The sequence below is a fragment of the Herpailurus yagouaroundi genome, unplaced genomic scaffold (genome assembly GCF_014898765.1).
Source record: "Herpailurus yagouaroundi ecotype Mexico unplaced genomic scaffold, PumYag 253, whole genome shotgun sequence".
Taxonomy (NCBI): Eukaryota; Metazoa; Chordata; class Mammalia; order Carnivora; family Felidae; genus Herpailurus; species Herpailurus yagouaroundi.
In genome coordinates, this window is record NW_024412470.1 from 6,874,299 (window position 1) to 6,890,890 (window position 16,592).

General features: G+C 50.1%; 1 protein-coding gene across 2 annotated transcripts in view; it reads right to left on the reverse strand.

The window, feature by feature from the left end:
• UCK2 (uridine-cytidine kinase 2) overlaps positions 1 to 16,592 on the reverse strand; it is an 82,699-nt gene that overhangs the window by 49,250 nt on the left and 16,857 nt on the right. Inside the window, exon 1 of one of the 2 annotated variants that reach the window (XM_040460986.1) lies at positions 3,412 to 3,632. The exons of the other annotated variant lie outside the window; for it this stretch is intronic. Coding sequence (XP_040316920.1) covers positions 3,412 to 3,477 — 66 coding nt within the window. The 5' untranslated portion in view covers positions 3,478 to 3,632. Of the gene's footprint in view, positions 1 to 3,411; positions 3,633 to 16,592 lie in introns of those variants that run through there. 2 annotated transcript variants of the gene reach the window in all.

The window sequence follows — 16,592 nt, forward strand, 5'->3', positions numbered from 1 at the left end:
ACGATCTCGCGGTCCGTGAGTTCGAGCCCCGCGTCAGGCTCTGGGCTGATGGCTCAGAGCCTGGAGCCTGTTTCCAATTCTGTGTCTCCCTCTCTCTCTGCCCCTCCCCCGTTCATGCTCTGTCTCTCTCTGTCCCAAAAATAAATAAACGTTGAAAAAAAAAAAAAAAAGACCACAGCAGAGGGCAGTTGAGCGTAACCAATCCAAGGATGGGGGCCGCGAGTCTCCAACACAGGAGGAGAGTGACAGCTAAGGGCCTCTCCCTAGACATCCCGCAAATTCCAGGACAGCCGCTGGTGTCAACCTCCACTCTCAAATTGCCAGCAGCCTCCTCAGCAGGGGGGGACGCCCCCCCCACCCCGAACACCTGTCCCAGGATGCTCCAAGTACACATGAAGAAGACCCTTTTACGAAGACCTTCCCTGTATCCAAACTCGGTGAGCTGCTTTATTTCATTCCTCCTTCAAAACACACACTTATTAAACATGTCGTAGTTGGGGCATCTGGATGCCTCAGTCAGTTGGGCGTCTGACTTTGGCTCAGGTCATGATCTCGCAGTTCACGAGTTCGAGCCCCGTGTCGGGCTCTGTGCTGACAGCTCAGGGCCTGGAGCCTGCTTCAGGTTCTGTGTCTCACCCCCTCTCTGCCCCTCCCACACTCATGCTCTGTCTCTGTCTCTCTTTGTCTCTCTCTCTCTCAAAAAAAAAAAAAAAAAAAAAAAATGTCATAGCAACAGAAATAATCCCGGCAGAACTTATCCAGCAGATGCTGACCTGGAGAATTTGATTCATGGCTTACCCGACCCTTTCAACACTCACTGTGCTAACCCAAACAGTCCCGGAAGGCCTCAGACAGATGGGTATAGAAAACAACACCAGGCACCTGCGTGGCTCAGTCGGTGAAGCATCCGACTTCAGCTCAGGCCATAATCTCGAGGTTCATGGGTTCGAGCCCTGCGTCGGGCTTTGCGCTGACAGCACAGAGCCTGCTTCGGATTCTCTCTCCCTCTCTGGCTCTCCCATCCACTCACACACATGCTCTCACTCTCTCTCTCTCTCTCTCTCAAAAATAAATACACATTAAAAAAATAAGGAGGGGCGCCTAGGTGGTTCAGTCAGTGAAGCGTTTGACTTCAGCTCAGGTCATGAGCTCACGGTTCGTGAGTTTGAGCCCCGTGTCAGGCTCCGTGCTGACAGCTCGGAGCCTGGAGCCAGCTTCAGATTCTGGGTCTCCCTCTCTCTCTGCCCCTCCCCTGCTCACACTCTGTCTCTCTCTTTTTTCTCAAAAATAAATAAACATTAAAAAAAATGTTTTAATAAAGCAGGCCTTTTAATCGGCTAATTAACATAAAACAGCACCAGGTCCCACAGTAACCTTTGTTGCTTTGAACACAGATGGAATGCCTAGGTCACCCTTACCTCATTGGTCACTCATCTGTTCTTACAGAAGGGTCCCTGGCTTGGCCTCTGTGAACAACTTCTCTGGGAAGGGGAGGGGAGGGAGGGGAGGGAAGGGGGAGAGAAGGGGAGGGAAGGGGAGAGGAGGGAAGGGAGGGAGAGGGAGGGAAGGGGAGAGAAAGGATGGGAAGGAGAGGGGAGGGAAGGGGAGAGAAGGGGAGAGGGGGAGGGGAGGAACATTCCCACAGCACAGGTGCAAAAGTCTCTGTCCGGAAAGCTCCCTCCTGCATACAGGTGGTCCTCTCCTGGGCTGAGGGCCGAGCACCAGGCAGGGAGTCAGCACGGGAACTGCTGACTCGGCAGGTCCTGTGACATGTCCAGACACTTCTGCTGCAAAGCCTCATATCACCTTCTCGGACTTGGCCAGTCTCCCCAGGGACAAGTCCCCAGACCTATCAGAGCAGCTGGCTGCTTGTCTGTTCATCTGTCCGCAAAATCGAGCTAATGTAGGCAAGGCTGCCGGCCAAGGGGGCAAACAGGGAACCACAGTCACTTGCTGCGTGACACCCAAGGCAGTAGCAGACTGCAGGAAGAACTGGACGGACCCACATGCAAATCCTGGCCTCCACCCGTCACTGGCTGAGCAACCTTGAGCAGGTTACTTCACCTCTCTGAGCCTCCATTCCATCCCCTGAAACAGAAGGCCAAATGCCTAACACCTCGGGGCACAAGCAAATGGGCACGTGTTGATCTGTATATGCATCTTGCAAAGTGGCTCAACATTCCATAAATGCTGGTGGTGCCTCACACACAAACCCGGATAGATCTATCCCAACTCGAGAGTTTTTGTAACCATCTGGAAGAACCAACCATTTTCTCCAGTCCTCCTACCACACTCACCTCCCTCGCTTCCTCAGAGTGCTAATTCTAGACACCAAGACCCTCGGAGTTCCTCTGGACCACCCTCTCAATCCCTCCGGCCGAGGCAGAGGGAAAGCGCTCCCGGGAGACAGGGCTGGCCTGGTGGTGGCCCCTAACCCTTTAATGCCAAGGCCAACAGGGACTGCCTAAGGCAGAAGCTAAGAGGTGGACTGGAGAAAGGAAGCTGGGGGCGGGTGGGGGGGAACAGAATGACAGTCAGATGACGGCCAGGCGGCAGGTGAGGGACGCGTGGTGCCGCAGCAGGGCATCATTCAAACACCTCGGCTGGGCACACGGGCCTGTCGCGCTGTCCCTGCCTCTCACCCCTGCTACCAACCGGCTGGGACCATGCGCTACTCTTCCCAGCTCTCCAGTTCCGCCCGGAACGTCCCCACCGCCTCCCCAACCTGGCTACCTCCTGCTCATCCCTCCGACCCCAGTTCAGGCATCACCGCAGTCACCTGCCTGCCTTCTCCAGCTACTCACCCCTGCAATTCTGTCTCCGGCCGGGCGTTCCCGACGTGCACTGCAGTACATGTGACGCCAAGTTTACTCAACTGCCCAGCCACCGCTCCTATCCTTTATCTGTCCTCCCCTGTGGCCTTCCTCGTCTCAGTGCACCAAGTTCTAGGGATGTAACGGGAACTCTGGGTTTGCCAGATCAATTAGTGACGCGTGTGGTACCTCGGACCGCAGTTTGCCTACTGTTCCGAAGGAGCCTCATTAGCTCATCAGCTTCATAGCCAGGGGCTCCGAGAAAACAGGGGTCAAGTGCCAATGTGCTTAAGAAAGACACTGTCATTCCCGACCTTGGTTCTACGGTGTATTCAAGGACGGGAGACGAACAAGACCACCTACTTCCCATGACTGTGGTTGACCTCGGGATCCCTGAGAAAGCAGGTGTGACAGAGAGGTCTGGTAACCACTAGCTCTGAGTCCAAATGCTTTCCCAAGCCCCGAAAATGTCCCGTCTGCGGAGAATGAAGCCATGACACGCATATGACTGGCTTCTGAGTCTCGTCTGCGTCAACACAGGACCAAACGTTAAAAAGAAAGCCCCAGAGCCTCTGAGGGCTGTATTCAGTATACATACATCCTTAATTCTCAGGCTCCGAATACTGGTCCCCGCTGACACCTGCGGCTGCTGAAGGAGTGACATTTGACTCCGGGAGTGGTTTCCGATTGATTTATGTATTAAAGCCTTCCGGCTCCCCCCAGAGAAGGCCAAAGCTGGAGTTTGGAAGGTTAACGGTTAAGTCGCCAACAGGCAGACTGAAGACAAGCAAGCTGATACATGTCACAACTCCTCATTTGCTCACTGAAGTCATTCCGAGTCTCTTTCCCTAAGAGACACCCCCTCTGGCCAGCTGCAAGATAAATAAATACACACAAGAATGTCAACTAAGAAATTAACGCTAAGACTTGTGGGTGGAGTGGTTGAAAAGAAGAAGATTTGTTTCCAAGTCTTTAAATCAGCTCATTACAAGTTACTTAAGGGGGGAAAAATACATAAAAACAACAAAACTCACCTGATACCTAAACTGTCCAGTATTAGGGATACAACAGGCACTTAATATTTGCGGAATAGCTGAATGCATTAAACATAAGGTGCCTACTACGTCAGTGGACCCCAATCAGCTTAGGAGAAACCAGGTTTCAAACAGGAGATTGAGAAGTGGCTTTGTCACCTGCTAGCTGTGTGAGCATGCCTTAAAACGCTTCATTCTGAAGCCTTGGTTTTATCACCTACTGTAAGTGGAAATGGTTACACATGTTAGAGAATATGTAACACACTGTTTGGAACATGTCACATATTGTAACATATTGTTTAGAACACAAAGCGCACAATACCCTCCGTAGGTCACACAGACACCGCTTTCCCACGTCACCACATTCTTTCCCAGTCACCACATTCTCATACCAGGGCGCCTGGGTGGCTCAGCCTGTTAAGTGTGTGACTTGGGCTCAGGTCATGGGTCATCTCAAGGTTTGCGAGTTCAAGCCCCACATCAGGCTTGCTGCCATCCCGCCTGTCAGCACAGAGCCCGTTCCGATCCTCTGTCCCCCTCTCTGTCTGCACTTCCCCTGTTGGTTCTTTCTCTCCCTCCCTTTCTCTCTCTCTCGCAAAATAAATAAATCAGCTTAAAAACTAAAATAAACTGAAAAAGCCATTTTCGCACCTATTTTCACATTTCACGCTCTCAACACCCACAGGTGCCGCAGACACCTTCCTCCGCTTTCCAGAAAGGATCAGAGATCGTGGAGGTGAGTCCACTTACACTAGGGCACACCCAGAGTCTGAGCGGGAACAGACGCACGGTGTTCCAACCCCTCTACCGTGACTCCTGCCGGTGCCCCGTGCCGGCCGGGACAAGGACACGGCGTCCCCCCTCCCCGGGCTAGCTCTGGGATGCCGCGCGGGCCCTCCACCCTCACCTCTGCACCCACCAGCTGTCCCGGAAACCCCCATGTTCTACGTCACAGGCGGCTCCCGCTTCTGCACACGACGGGCTTTCAGCACGCGCCCCAAAGCAAGGTCCAAACAGCACAGGTCCCACTGCCCCGCGTGTTCTGACATCGACACGAAGTTCAGCTGACAGAGGCGACGTGGGCCCCAAGTCAGGGCAGAGGCTTGCCATGGAAGATGCAGGGAGTGGGAAGGGTCTGAACGGGTAAGTGACAGCACCTAGGCATGGTGGGGTCTGGGTCTGTTGAACCGTGTTCTGAAACAAGACGGCAAGGATGTAGGTCTGCTGCTGTATAGGAGAGCCTGATGTGGGGACATCTCGGCTGCAAAATACATGGAGATTTGGACAAGGACTAGAAATAGGCATTTGTGGAAGGAATTCAGGAAGCCTGACTCACGGCAACCAACCTTCACACGGTACGGTCTACTGCTTCCGGAAAGAAGTCCTAAGGAGAGCTAAGCTGGACCCTGCCAGTTACCATCTACGTCATTCCACAGATAAAGAACGTCCTTTTCATGTGTCTTACAAATGCCCATCCAACCGAGGGAGAACAGTTCAAACCAGGCTCCACACATTCCGCACCGCTTCCTGGAAAAAATGGCGATCCCCATCTTCCCCAGAGCGATACTCTACAGACTCTGTCCTCTTTTCAGTGTCCATGTGTTCAAGGTATTTCGCCAATCATGAGTAACACCTGTTAAAAAGAAAACCGCAGGCCCAAAACGGTGTCACTTGGGCCAGGCCAAGCCACCGAACCACGCTGAAGGCCTAACCTAACCACAGTTGCAGCCTTCTCCAGAAATGAAGTCTTAACCTGGCAGTCGGGAATTTTCTGGTAAGTGCCAACTGAGGGAATGTGTCTCATGCGCCCTCTCCACCCCCCAAAGGAAGCTGAAGTCAACCACCTGATAAGATCCCCCAGTCCTGCTCCTAAAAGAAGGTGACCTTGCCTGGAGCCATATTTTGTCTTGCTAATCACTCCATTGCCTTCCCTCCTTCCTATGAAACCCTTCCATTTGGGGATGCCTGGGTGGCTCAGGCAGGTAAGCATCTGGCTTTGGCTCAGGTCATGATCTCACAGTTTGTGGGTTCGAGCCCCGCATCGGGCTCTGTGCTGATAGCTCAGAGCCTGGAGCCTGCTTCAGATTCTGTGTCTCCCTCTCTCTCTGCCCCTCCCCCGTTCATGCTCTGTCTCTGTCCCAAAAATAAATAAACGTTGAAAAAAAAAATTAAAAAAAAAAAAAAAACAACCTCCCATTTTGTGTACTACTCCTTGGGACTCCCCTCGACTTGCTAGAAGGGAGGCAGCCTGATTCATGAATCACGTAATAAAGCCACGGAGATCTTCAGATGCACTCGGTTAAATTCTTGTTCTTTAACACGCCTTCGGAAGAGAACTTATCTAACTTTTCACACCCAGTTAAAATCTTAATTATGTTCTCCCTTCTATGTTTAGGTTTGTGTGGTTTTTTTTTTTTTTCAACGTTTATTTATTTTTGGAACAGAGAGAGACAGCATGAACGGGGGAGGGGCAGAGAGAAAGGGAGACACAGAATCGGAAACAGGCTCCAGGCTCCGAGCCATCAGCCCAGAGCCCGACGCGGGGCTCGAACTCACGGACCGCGAGATCGTGACCTGGCTGAAGTCAGACGCTTAACCGACTGCGCCACCCAGGCGCCCCTAGGTTTGTGTGTTTTTGAGAGAGAGAGAGAGAGAGAGAGAGAGAGAGAGAGAGAGAGAGACAGTGCATGAGTAGGGGAGGGGCAGAAAGAGAGAGAGGGAGACCCAGAATCCGAAGCAGGCTCCAGTCTCTGAGCCATTGGTACAGAACCTGACGTGGAGCTCGAACTCACAAACCTCAAGATCGTGACCTGAGCCAAAGTTGACACTTAACCGACCGAGCCACCCCGGTGCCCCTTTCATTATGTTCTCTTAAAGTAGGGTTTAGTACACGTTGGGGATCTGCAGGAAAAACAGAAGCACAGAGGAAAGAGTTTGAGAACTGGAGTAAAGAAAATAAGGTATTATTTACAGGCTAGGAACGATGTGGTGTAGTAAAAGCTAAATGGAGAGTTGCTTCAGCGTGAAAGGCAGAACCAAAATCAACATAAACATAGAGAAAGACAGATTTCTTTTTTAATCTAAAGAGATTCAAAAAATACGCTAAATTAAAAACAAAAGACCGAGGCTCCTGGCTGACTGAGTGCGACTCTTGATCTCGGAGTTATGGGTTCAAGGCCCACATTGGGTGTAGAGATTGCTTAAAAATAAAATCTTTAAGGGGCGCCTGGGTGGCTCAGTCGGTTGAGTGGCCGACTTCGGCTCAGGTCATGATCTCGCAGTCCGTGAGTTCAAGCCCCGCGTCGGGCTCTGTGCTGACAGCTCAGAGCCTGGAGCCTGTTTCAGATTCTGTGTCTCCCTCTGTCTCTGACCCTCCCCCATTCATGCTCTGTCTCTCTCTGTCTCAAAAATAAATAAACGTTAAAAAATAAAAATAAAAATAAAATAAAATAAAATCTTTAAGGGGCGCCTGGGTGGCTCAGTCAGTTAAGCATCCGACTCTTGATCTCGGCTCAGGTCTGATCTCGCGGTTCTGTGGGTTCGAGCCCCACATCGGGCTCTGCACTGGTGGTGTGGAGCCTGCTTGGGATTCTGCCCCCCACCCCGCAAGTACACAACTGCCCCAGTCAGGTTAGCAATGGGGACTCACGCTACCTGTCAGTTCTCGTATTCTTCCAGTGATCAGGTCCTGGAGAGAAACCAGAGAAGCCAGAGCTTACCTTCCCCAGGGCAAGCTGCATGGAATCACCTGAATACAGTTAATGAACATCCTGACCAGACTGCAGCTGTTCCCCAGCCCCTAGCTGGTTCGGAGGCCGAGCCCAGTCTTTTTGTGTGCGAGGGCGCAGGTGCTCAAGCCTGCCATTGCCCTCCAAGGTGCCTGGGCAAAACGATTCCAGAACCCCCTGCCTCCCAGCTCTCTCTGGGGGCCAAAATGAAGGCGGAAGGGAAAGGGGCCTTCGCTTTCTCGCACTTTCCCAGAGACCACAGGACCCGGCTGGGCAGGCTCATGGAGGTTCTGAACCCAAGATTCTGAGACTGTTGAGGAAGAAACTTTAAAAGATGAAACCTCTATGTTCAAGTTAACTAAGTACCACCGCTCCCATAAACAGACATTCCCAAAGCCCCGTTTACCCAGAGCCTTGGGCTCCTGTACTGATGAAGAAGAGCTCCCAGGAAGGTAACTCGCTCGTCCCCGGGTGTGAAATACTCCAGACGGAGACACAGGGCGTGGAGGGAAGGAGGAAAAGCTTCCATGACATCACTCGGACGTAAGCCTGGTAAACACCACGTAACTGTTCTGGGACGTGGCGAGATCTCAGGTTCCCTGCCCTTCCTAGCATTTCTGGGCCGCCCTCGTCACATCGCTTACCTGCTAATCCAGTCAATCTCTCTGAGTCATGGGTGCTTGTTAATCACGCTTACTTTATACAGAAGATGACCAAGCTGCAGACGCGGATGGCTCTAGTAACTATTCAACCAAACCTGGCAGAGGCTGGATGGATGTGTGGGGTTTAGACACCACGCCAAGAATAGAAAGGGAAGAAAAAGTACCTGGAACAAGGAAACTCTCCGTGGGGCGCCCGGGTGGCTCAGTCGGTTAAGCGACCGACTCTCGGTTTCAGCTTAGGTCACGATCTCACGGGTTCGTGAGTTCGAGCCCCACATCGGCCTCTGCCCTGAGGGTGCAGAGCCTGCTTGGGATTCCCTCTGTCCCTCTCTCTCTGCCCCTCCTTCCCTCTCTCTCTCTCTCAAAATAAATAAACTCGAAAGAAAGAAGGAAAGAAAGAAAGGAGTTAACAAAAAAACTCTGCTACTTATATTCCAAGGGACACTTCCTGTCTAAAACTAGCTTTTCCAGTTTTTGCAAAGATTCCACATTCCCTCACTACCACCGCCCTATATAAACTGGCCACGAACATCCAACACAAAATTTTAGAGCCAAAGACGGGAAAAGGAACTATTTTTACGAAGTTAATCTCATTTTCCTCTTATCACTTTGTTTAAAACTATATACAATTAGTCCCCGGGCATTGGCTTTCTCCTCTCCCTTCTGCACCACCCAACCCCACCGCTCTGCCCGGCCCCTTTTCCTCGAAATCTCCGCGGCCAGAAAGTCCCAGACCACGTTCACTCCAGCACTAACTACCACGCGAGTGCCGGCAGTGTGGCTCCAGAGAGAAACCCTGCTTGGTTCCGGGTGCCCCCCACTTCTTCCCGGAGCCAAAACCCACCGTTTTGCCAGGCACTGCATAGACACAAGGCTTCGCCTCTCCTTGGGACTCTCAGGGCAGGCCACCCGACCTCCTCCACTGGGTTCATGGGTAAAGCACACATAAGAGCCAAACCTCAATTCTCTTTTTCCTTATCCTCTGCCCCTCCCCCACTCTGGCAAACCGCACCAAGTAAAAGTAAATCAATATTGACATTCCAACGGTGAGAATCTGCCCGGCCCTTCTGCTGAGGGCACTTTTAAGATTCTGTCCTTCCCTATTATTCTGACTGACTTGTCCTAACTGCATTCACCTGCCTTTTCCCTCACTGGGCTTATTTTGTTCCATACCGGCCGAGACAGTCCCATCACTGCGCCTTCCTATGACCCACCGTGTAGCTAAGGCTTTCTAGCCTCAGCTGACATCAGCCTAAGGGTAAGGACGTGAGGGGCAGCTGGTATCGAGACCTTTTTTGCATTTCTTTTTTGTTTTTTGCATTTCTTTTTTGCGTTTCTTTTTTGCATTTTTTAAAATTTTTAGACAGAGAGAAAGAGGGCACACGAGTGGGGGGAGGGGGTTGGGGGGGGAGAAAGAGGGAGAGAGAATCTCAAGCAGGCTTTACACTCAGTGCAGAGCCTGATGTGGGGCTTGATCCTAACCACCCTGGGATCATGACCTGAGTGCAAATCCAGACTCAGGCACTCAACAGACTGAGCCACCAGGTGCCCCAAGGACCACCCATGTCTACTCCAAACTCCCCGTCTATTTAAACCGCAACGTTTCTTCTAGAAGTTTAACTCCTACCAATTCTTCCTTCTTAAAAATTAAAAAGATATATTTTTTAATGTTTATTTATTTATTTTAATGTTTATTTATTTTTGAGAGAGAGAGAGAGAGAGAGAGAGAGTGTGTGTGCAGGGGAGGGGCAGAGAGAGAGGGAGACACAGAACCCGAAGCAGGCTCCAGGCTGAGCTGTCGGCACAGAGCCCAACTCGGGGCTTGAACCCACAAACCACAAGATCGTGACCCGAGCTGAAGTCAACACCCAACCAACTGAGCCACCCGGGTTCTGCTAACTCCTACCAATTCTTTATAAGATTCTAGAGTGGTTATCCAAAGGAATGAGGTGAAACCAAACATCAAAGGAGAAAAATGGGCAGGTCACAGAAAAAGCCTAAAAAGACAGCAGCCACATGGCAAACTTTAACTTCACTCATAAGTAAAGGCAAATCAACAATTCCCCGTTCCATTTTTCTTCCATTCAGAGCTGCAGTTCAAATGTTTGATAAGGCCCAGCAATCCCACACTCGATTCCATGACTCAGCTGTGAACGACGTTTATATGGTGATGATAATGTAAAACAGTAAACGTCACTCTAACTGAACCTGATACAATTATAATAGAAGAAGAGACGTGGGGAAGGGGAAAGTGCCAGTTAAAACCTAATGATCTACAATAGGAAGTCAATAAGGAATGCCGATACTGAGAGGGGGAAATCAGAATAATACCGTATAAATGTGATTTTTTTGAAATATGGAGACAAATAAAAGTAGAAAAGAACAAAAGAGCTGAATGTGGCTGTCTCTGGGGCACCTGCGTGGCTCAGCGGGTTAAGCATCTGACTCTTGGTTTCAGCTCAGATCATAATCTCACAGTTTTGTGAGTTCAAGCCCCACATCGGGCTCTGCACTGACAGTACAGAGCCTGTTTGAGATTTCTCTCTCCTTGTCTCTCTCGGCCCCCTCCCCGGCTCTCCCTCTTTCTCAATCAATCAATCAATCAATCAAACACTTAAAAATTAGAAAAAAAGAAACAAAGTGGCTGTCTCTGAAAAAAAATGGGCTGGGATGAAGGAGGGGGCCTGCAGGCTCTGGCTACAGACCTCACAGCAGGTGTAATAGTCCTAACTGTCCTCATCACCTTCATCTTCGTAAGAACTAACACTTATTGGCTGTTTCCCATTTACCAGACAGCATTTCAGTTGCCTGCTCTGTACTACTTCATGTAATCCTTACAACCTCTGAGAGGCAGGCACTATTTTGTACCCATCTTACAGATGAGGAAAATGAGGCATGGAGCAAGTGACCTGCCCAAGGGTAGAGCTGAGGCAATATTCTCTTTTTATACTATATACTTTGGTAAACTTCTGCCAAAGTAATAATACACAGGTTAGGTTTTTAATCGCGTATTTGCACGTAAGCAGCAGCATTTGGAAATAAGAATGGCCAGGGGCGCCAGGGTAGCTCAGTTAAGAATCTGACTTCAGCTCAGGTCATGATCTCACGTTGAGTTCGAGCCCTGCCTCGGGCTCCTGCTGACAGTGTGAAGCCTGCCTGGGATTCTCTCTCTCCCTGTCTCTGCCCCATCCCTACCTCCCAAACAAATACATAAGCAATGACAAACAAAAGGAAATAAGTACGGCCAATTACCCATGAGGGTGAGAACAATTTCCAGTGTACATGACAGAAGGCTCAGATGGGGCCAAAAGCAAGCATAATGGTGTTGCTGCACCAGAAGGTGACTATTTAAATTGAATAGGTGCCCCCTGTAACAGGCTGAGCCTGTTGTGTCCACTATTAGCAAGAACCCCTGTGCCTTCATGAGGAAAAGTCCAAACTGCCCTCTCTGGGACAGTACAAAAAGATATCTAATCTCTCAGTCAAACCAGCTTCCAGGACTCTTGCAGCCTGAGACTGAGAGTGTGTTAATATTTATATCAAAGAGGGCTCTCTGCTCTTTGATGTCTCACGCTCACTTCCAGGATGGAATGCTGTCCCAGCAAATGTGCACTCTTGACAAAATTCTGCACACATTTTCAAGAGATTGATGGCCCTTCTGAAGCCCATCCGTGGACCCCAGGCTTGTCTAAGGAGCCCTGCCCTGCAGGAAAACCCTGCGCCCCCACTGGAGGGGAAGAGAAGGAAAGACAAGACTTCACCACCTTCCAAATATTACTATAAAATATCGCCCCAAAATTTAATCAGTCTTTTTTCTCATCAGCCCAATTACGGGAACCAGGAAAAGACCAGTCCGTAACCAGGGTACTCAAAACTCCAAATAAGGCATATGCTTAGAATTCAGTGACACAAACTTTCTTTACGGGGATGATGTCTAGCAGTAAAAAGCGACTGCGGAGACATGGCAGCAGCCGTCTGCAAGAGCATCCCTGTCCTCAGGATCCTGCTGATGCGGCTGCCATACTTCCCAGAGCTCAAGGACACCGACATTTAGCTCATATAAACCAGGACTTCAGATCCTGTTCATTGTTGCAAAGTTAAGATAATGTCACACCCTGGGGTGATGGGTGGCTCAGTCGGTTGAGTGTCGGATGCTCGATTTCAGCTCTGGTCAGGATCCTGGCCGTGTGGGATCAAGCCCCGTGTTGGGCTCCACAACGAGCTTGGCGCTGAGCATGAAGCCTGCTTAAGATTCTCTCTCTCCTTCTGCCCCTCCCCTGCTAAGACAAAAAATAGGTAAGGTCCTACCTCAAGGGACATGGCCCCCAGGGAGTCGTGGAGAAAAGAAAAATATGTTTCCCAAAGGAGCAACATTTATGTAAGAGGCACTACATCTATGTATCAGTGCATGTCTGTAACTGAAAAGAAACAGCTTTTGGTTGGGGAAAACAAGCAGGTTGTAGCAAGGATCAGTGACGCAAGTTTATGCACATGCTCAGTAGAGCAGCGCGGACTCCAGCGACGTGGCTGGAGTCTAAATTCCAGCCCCACGGCTTAGTACTGTCGGCATCTGGGACAGTTCCTTTGCTTCTCTAGGCTGCGATTTCCTCATCTGGACACTGGACAGATTTTGAAAGGAAATGGATAATAGACACACATACAGGGGCGCCTGGGTGGCTCAGTCGGTTAAGCATCCAATTTATGCTCAGGTTATGATCTCATGGTTCATGGGTTGAAGCCCCACGATGGGCTCTGTGCTGACAGCTTGGAGCCTGGAGCCTGCTTCGGATTCTGTGTCTCCCTCTCTCAAAAATAGATAAACATTAAAACACACACACATACGTATAAAGATGGCATTAAATGATAACAAGAAAATAAAATAAGGCAGTGGAATGCAGAGGGGCTCCACCAGTATTATGTCAGTGTTTTGCAAGAGCATGTATCTGTCTGGAAAACATGGTAAAGCATGATAAAAGTTATTTTTAGTACATTAAAAATCTGTGCCACCCCTCAAAACACCTCAATTCAAACATTTGCCGAGAGCTCAATAGCAATGTGGTTGTTGATATAAATGCAGGGTCCATTTAAAGCTGGCTTTTCCACACTTAATTTACAAGAACCGTCTACATGACCTAACAGTTTTTAATCTCACAAGGTCAAAGTTTTCTGCACTGGTCCTGTGTTCCAAAGCAACAGTGACCGTCTACCATCCCTCTGGCCATGCCTACCCCCTTCTTCACCATCCACACACCTACACACTCCCCGGGCCCAACTCACAGGGCAGGAAGGACAGAAGGCAAACTATTCCCGATGTAAACAAGTGTGCCTCCTGCACGAACACTTCTTACCAACACTAGCCTAACGTTCAGCTCTGTGCAGAGCAACCACCATGGAGATGGGGAGCATTATCAGCCCAGGACTATACATGTGAGGTTAACTTTTCATATCTCAAATTCAGATGAAAGAAACCAAAGAAGCCAGATGACAGGGCGCCCGGGTGGCTCAGTCGGTTAAGCATCTGACTTCAGCTCAGGTCATCATCTCGCGGTTTGTGGGTTTGAGCCCCGCGTCGGGCTCTGTGCGGACGGCTCAGAGCCTGGAGGCTGCTTCAGGTTCTGTGTCTCCCTCTCTCTCTGCCCCTCTCCTGCTCACGCTGTGCCTCAGTCTCTCAAAAATAAATAAATGTTAATAAATAAATAAATAAGCCAGATGAACCCCATATGTAACCCAATCCCACACTCGTAGCAAGAAAAATACTTCCTTTACACTCCCTCCAGTATCTTCGAGCACCTATGATTTTCTTCTTTTTTTTTAAAGTATTTTTATTTTGAGAGGGAAAGAGTATGAGTGGGAGAAGGGCGGGGTGGGGGGAGAGAAAGAGAGAAAGAGAGAGACAGAGAGAGAGAGAGAAAGAGAATCCCAAGCAGGCTCTGCACTGTCGGCACAGAGCCTAATTTGGGGCTTGAGCTCACTAACCATGAGATCATGACCTGAGCCGAAGTCAAGAGCTGGAGGCTCAACCAGCTGAGCCACCCCGGTGCCCCGGCACCTGTGATTTTCTAAGCACCCTGGGTACAGAGAGAAGTCACTGCTCTTAAAACCCACAGTCTACTGGAAAGACAGGCAGTGGGCAGCAACACGGGGTGCTGGAGGGAGCAAAACATAGGACAGAAGCCTCAGTTCAGACTGCAGGGGACTGACAGACACTTCCTCGGGCTTTGAAGTGACCAGACAAAAGACGAGGTGACAACATGGGGAGCAGAAGCAGCAACACGTCCAGAGGAATGGAAGTGAGCGCTCTGAAACCTGGGAACAGGAAGGAGCAGACAATGAGTTTGGGAAGGGACAGGATGGCATACGGAGGGCGGCAGGAAGGAAGGCTGGAAGGACTACCCTGGCCGGCTCGGGGGGAGGCAGTGCTGACGACAAGCCTGAAGGTGAAAGCCTGAAGGTGAAAGGAGAACCACCAAAGAATGTTAGGGGAGCGACAGACTTGATCACAGCCGCATTTTTTTCCCCTAAAAGATTGCTCCAACAGCAATGTGGAGAATGTTTTGGAAAAGGTCCAGATTGGCAGCTGGGAAACCGGCCACTGGAGAGTTATCCAGGCAAGAAATGATGGATGCAGGGAGGAGAAGGTAATTTCAGGACAAAGTAGAACTGATCGGACCCTCCGGGGGGCCCGGCTGGATGAGCGAGGACACAGGAGAGCTACCTGGACCGTGGCAGAGCTGACACGGGGTTTCTGTCCCGTGCCTTCGTGTGCACAGAAAACACAGAAGTGCAGGTCTGTGGATGGCACCAGGTGAGGTCGCCTCTTACCGCTGAATGAATGGGGAAGGAGCCCAGGAAAGGACTCAGGACAGGAAATAACCTGGGAGTCACTGCCAAACAGACGATATACAGAGACAGAGAGGGCAAGGACCACGGGTCCAAGCAGGGGGTCCTGAGGCAGGACGCATTCACGGGTAGAAAGGAACCCAGGCAGTTGGCTGAGAAAGAATAGCGAGAGAGGTGGGAAGCCAGCCAAGGGCAGTGAAACGAGGTTCCCTGGAAGAAATGGTCCTTCTCAAATGTTACAGAAAAGCAAGATAAAGGATCAGTAGCTTTAAGAGGACTTGGGGACTACGGGTGACTTTGGCAAGAAGAGCTTAACCCTAGCCCGTTAACACGTTCCAACTCCTTTTGACCTCTGACAGCATTTACCGACTCCCCCCACTTACATGCCACTTGTCACGCCTTCAATGATCAGCATGAAGTCCTTTCTCTGCACAAGGCTAAGGATGCAAAGGTGGACGGCCTGCGTTCCAGGGTCCTGGAATCCAGAAATCGCAGATCCGCCAGCCGACGACGATAGAGGAGCGTGAATGCTACAGGAAAGTAAAGGATGGGAATGCAAACTGGTGCAGCCGCTCTGGAAAACAGTGTGGAGGTTCCCCCAAAAATTAAAAATAGATCTACCCTATATCCAGCAATAGCACTGCTAGGAATTTACCCAAGGGATGCAGGAGTGCTGATGCATACAGGCACTTGTACCCCAATGTTTACAGCAGCACTTTCAACAGTAGCCAAATTATGGAAGGAGCCTAAATGTCCATCAACTGATGAATGGAAAAGAAATTGTGGTTTATATACACAATGGAATACTACTTGGCAATGAGAAAGAATGAAATATGGCCCTTTGTAGCAACGTGGATGGAATTGGAGAGGGTTATGCTAAGTGAAATAAGTCATCCAGAGAAAGACAGATACCATATGTTTTCACTCTTATGTGGATCCTAAGAAACTTAACAGAAGACTGTGGGGGAGGGGAAGGAGAAAAATAAATAAAGAGAGAGGGAGAGAGCCAAACCATAAGAGACTCTTAAAAACTGAGAACAGGGGCGCCTGGGTGGCGCAGTCGGTTAAGCGTCCGACTTCAGCCAGGTCACGATCTCGTGGTCCGTGAGTTCGAGCCCCGCGTCGGGCTCTGGGCTGACGGCTCGGAGCCTGGAGCCTGTTTCCGATTCTGTGTCTCCCTCTCTCTCTGCCCCTCCCCCGTTCATGCTCTGTCTCTCTCTGTCCCAAAAAAAAATAAATAAACATTGAAAAAAAAACTGAGAACAAAATGGGGCGCCTGGGTGGCTCAGTCAGTTAAGGGGCCGACTTCAGCTCAGGTCATGCTCTTGCGATCCGTGAGTTCGAGCCCCGCATCGGGCTCTGTGCTGACATCTCAGAGCCTGGAGCCTGTTTCAGATTCTGTGTCTCCCTCTCTCTGACCCTCTCCCGCTCATGCTCTGTCTCTCTGTCTCAAAAATAAATAAACGTTAAAAAAAAATTTTTTTTTAAAAACTGAGAACAAACTGAGGGTTGATG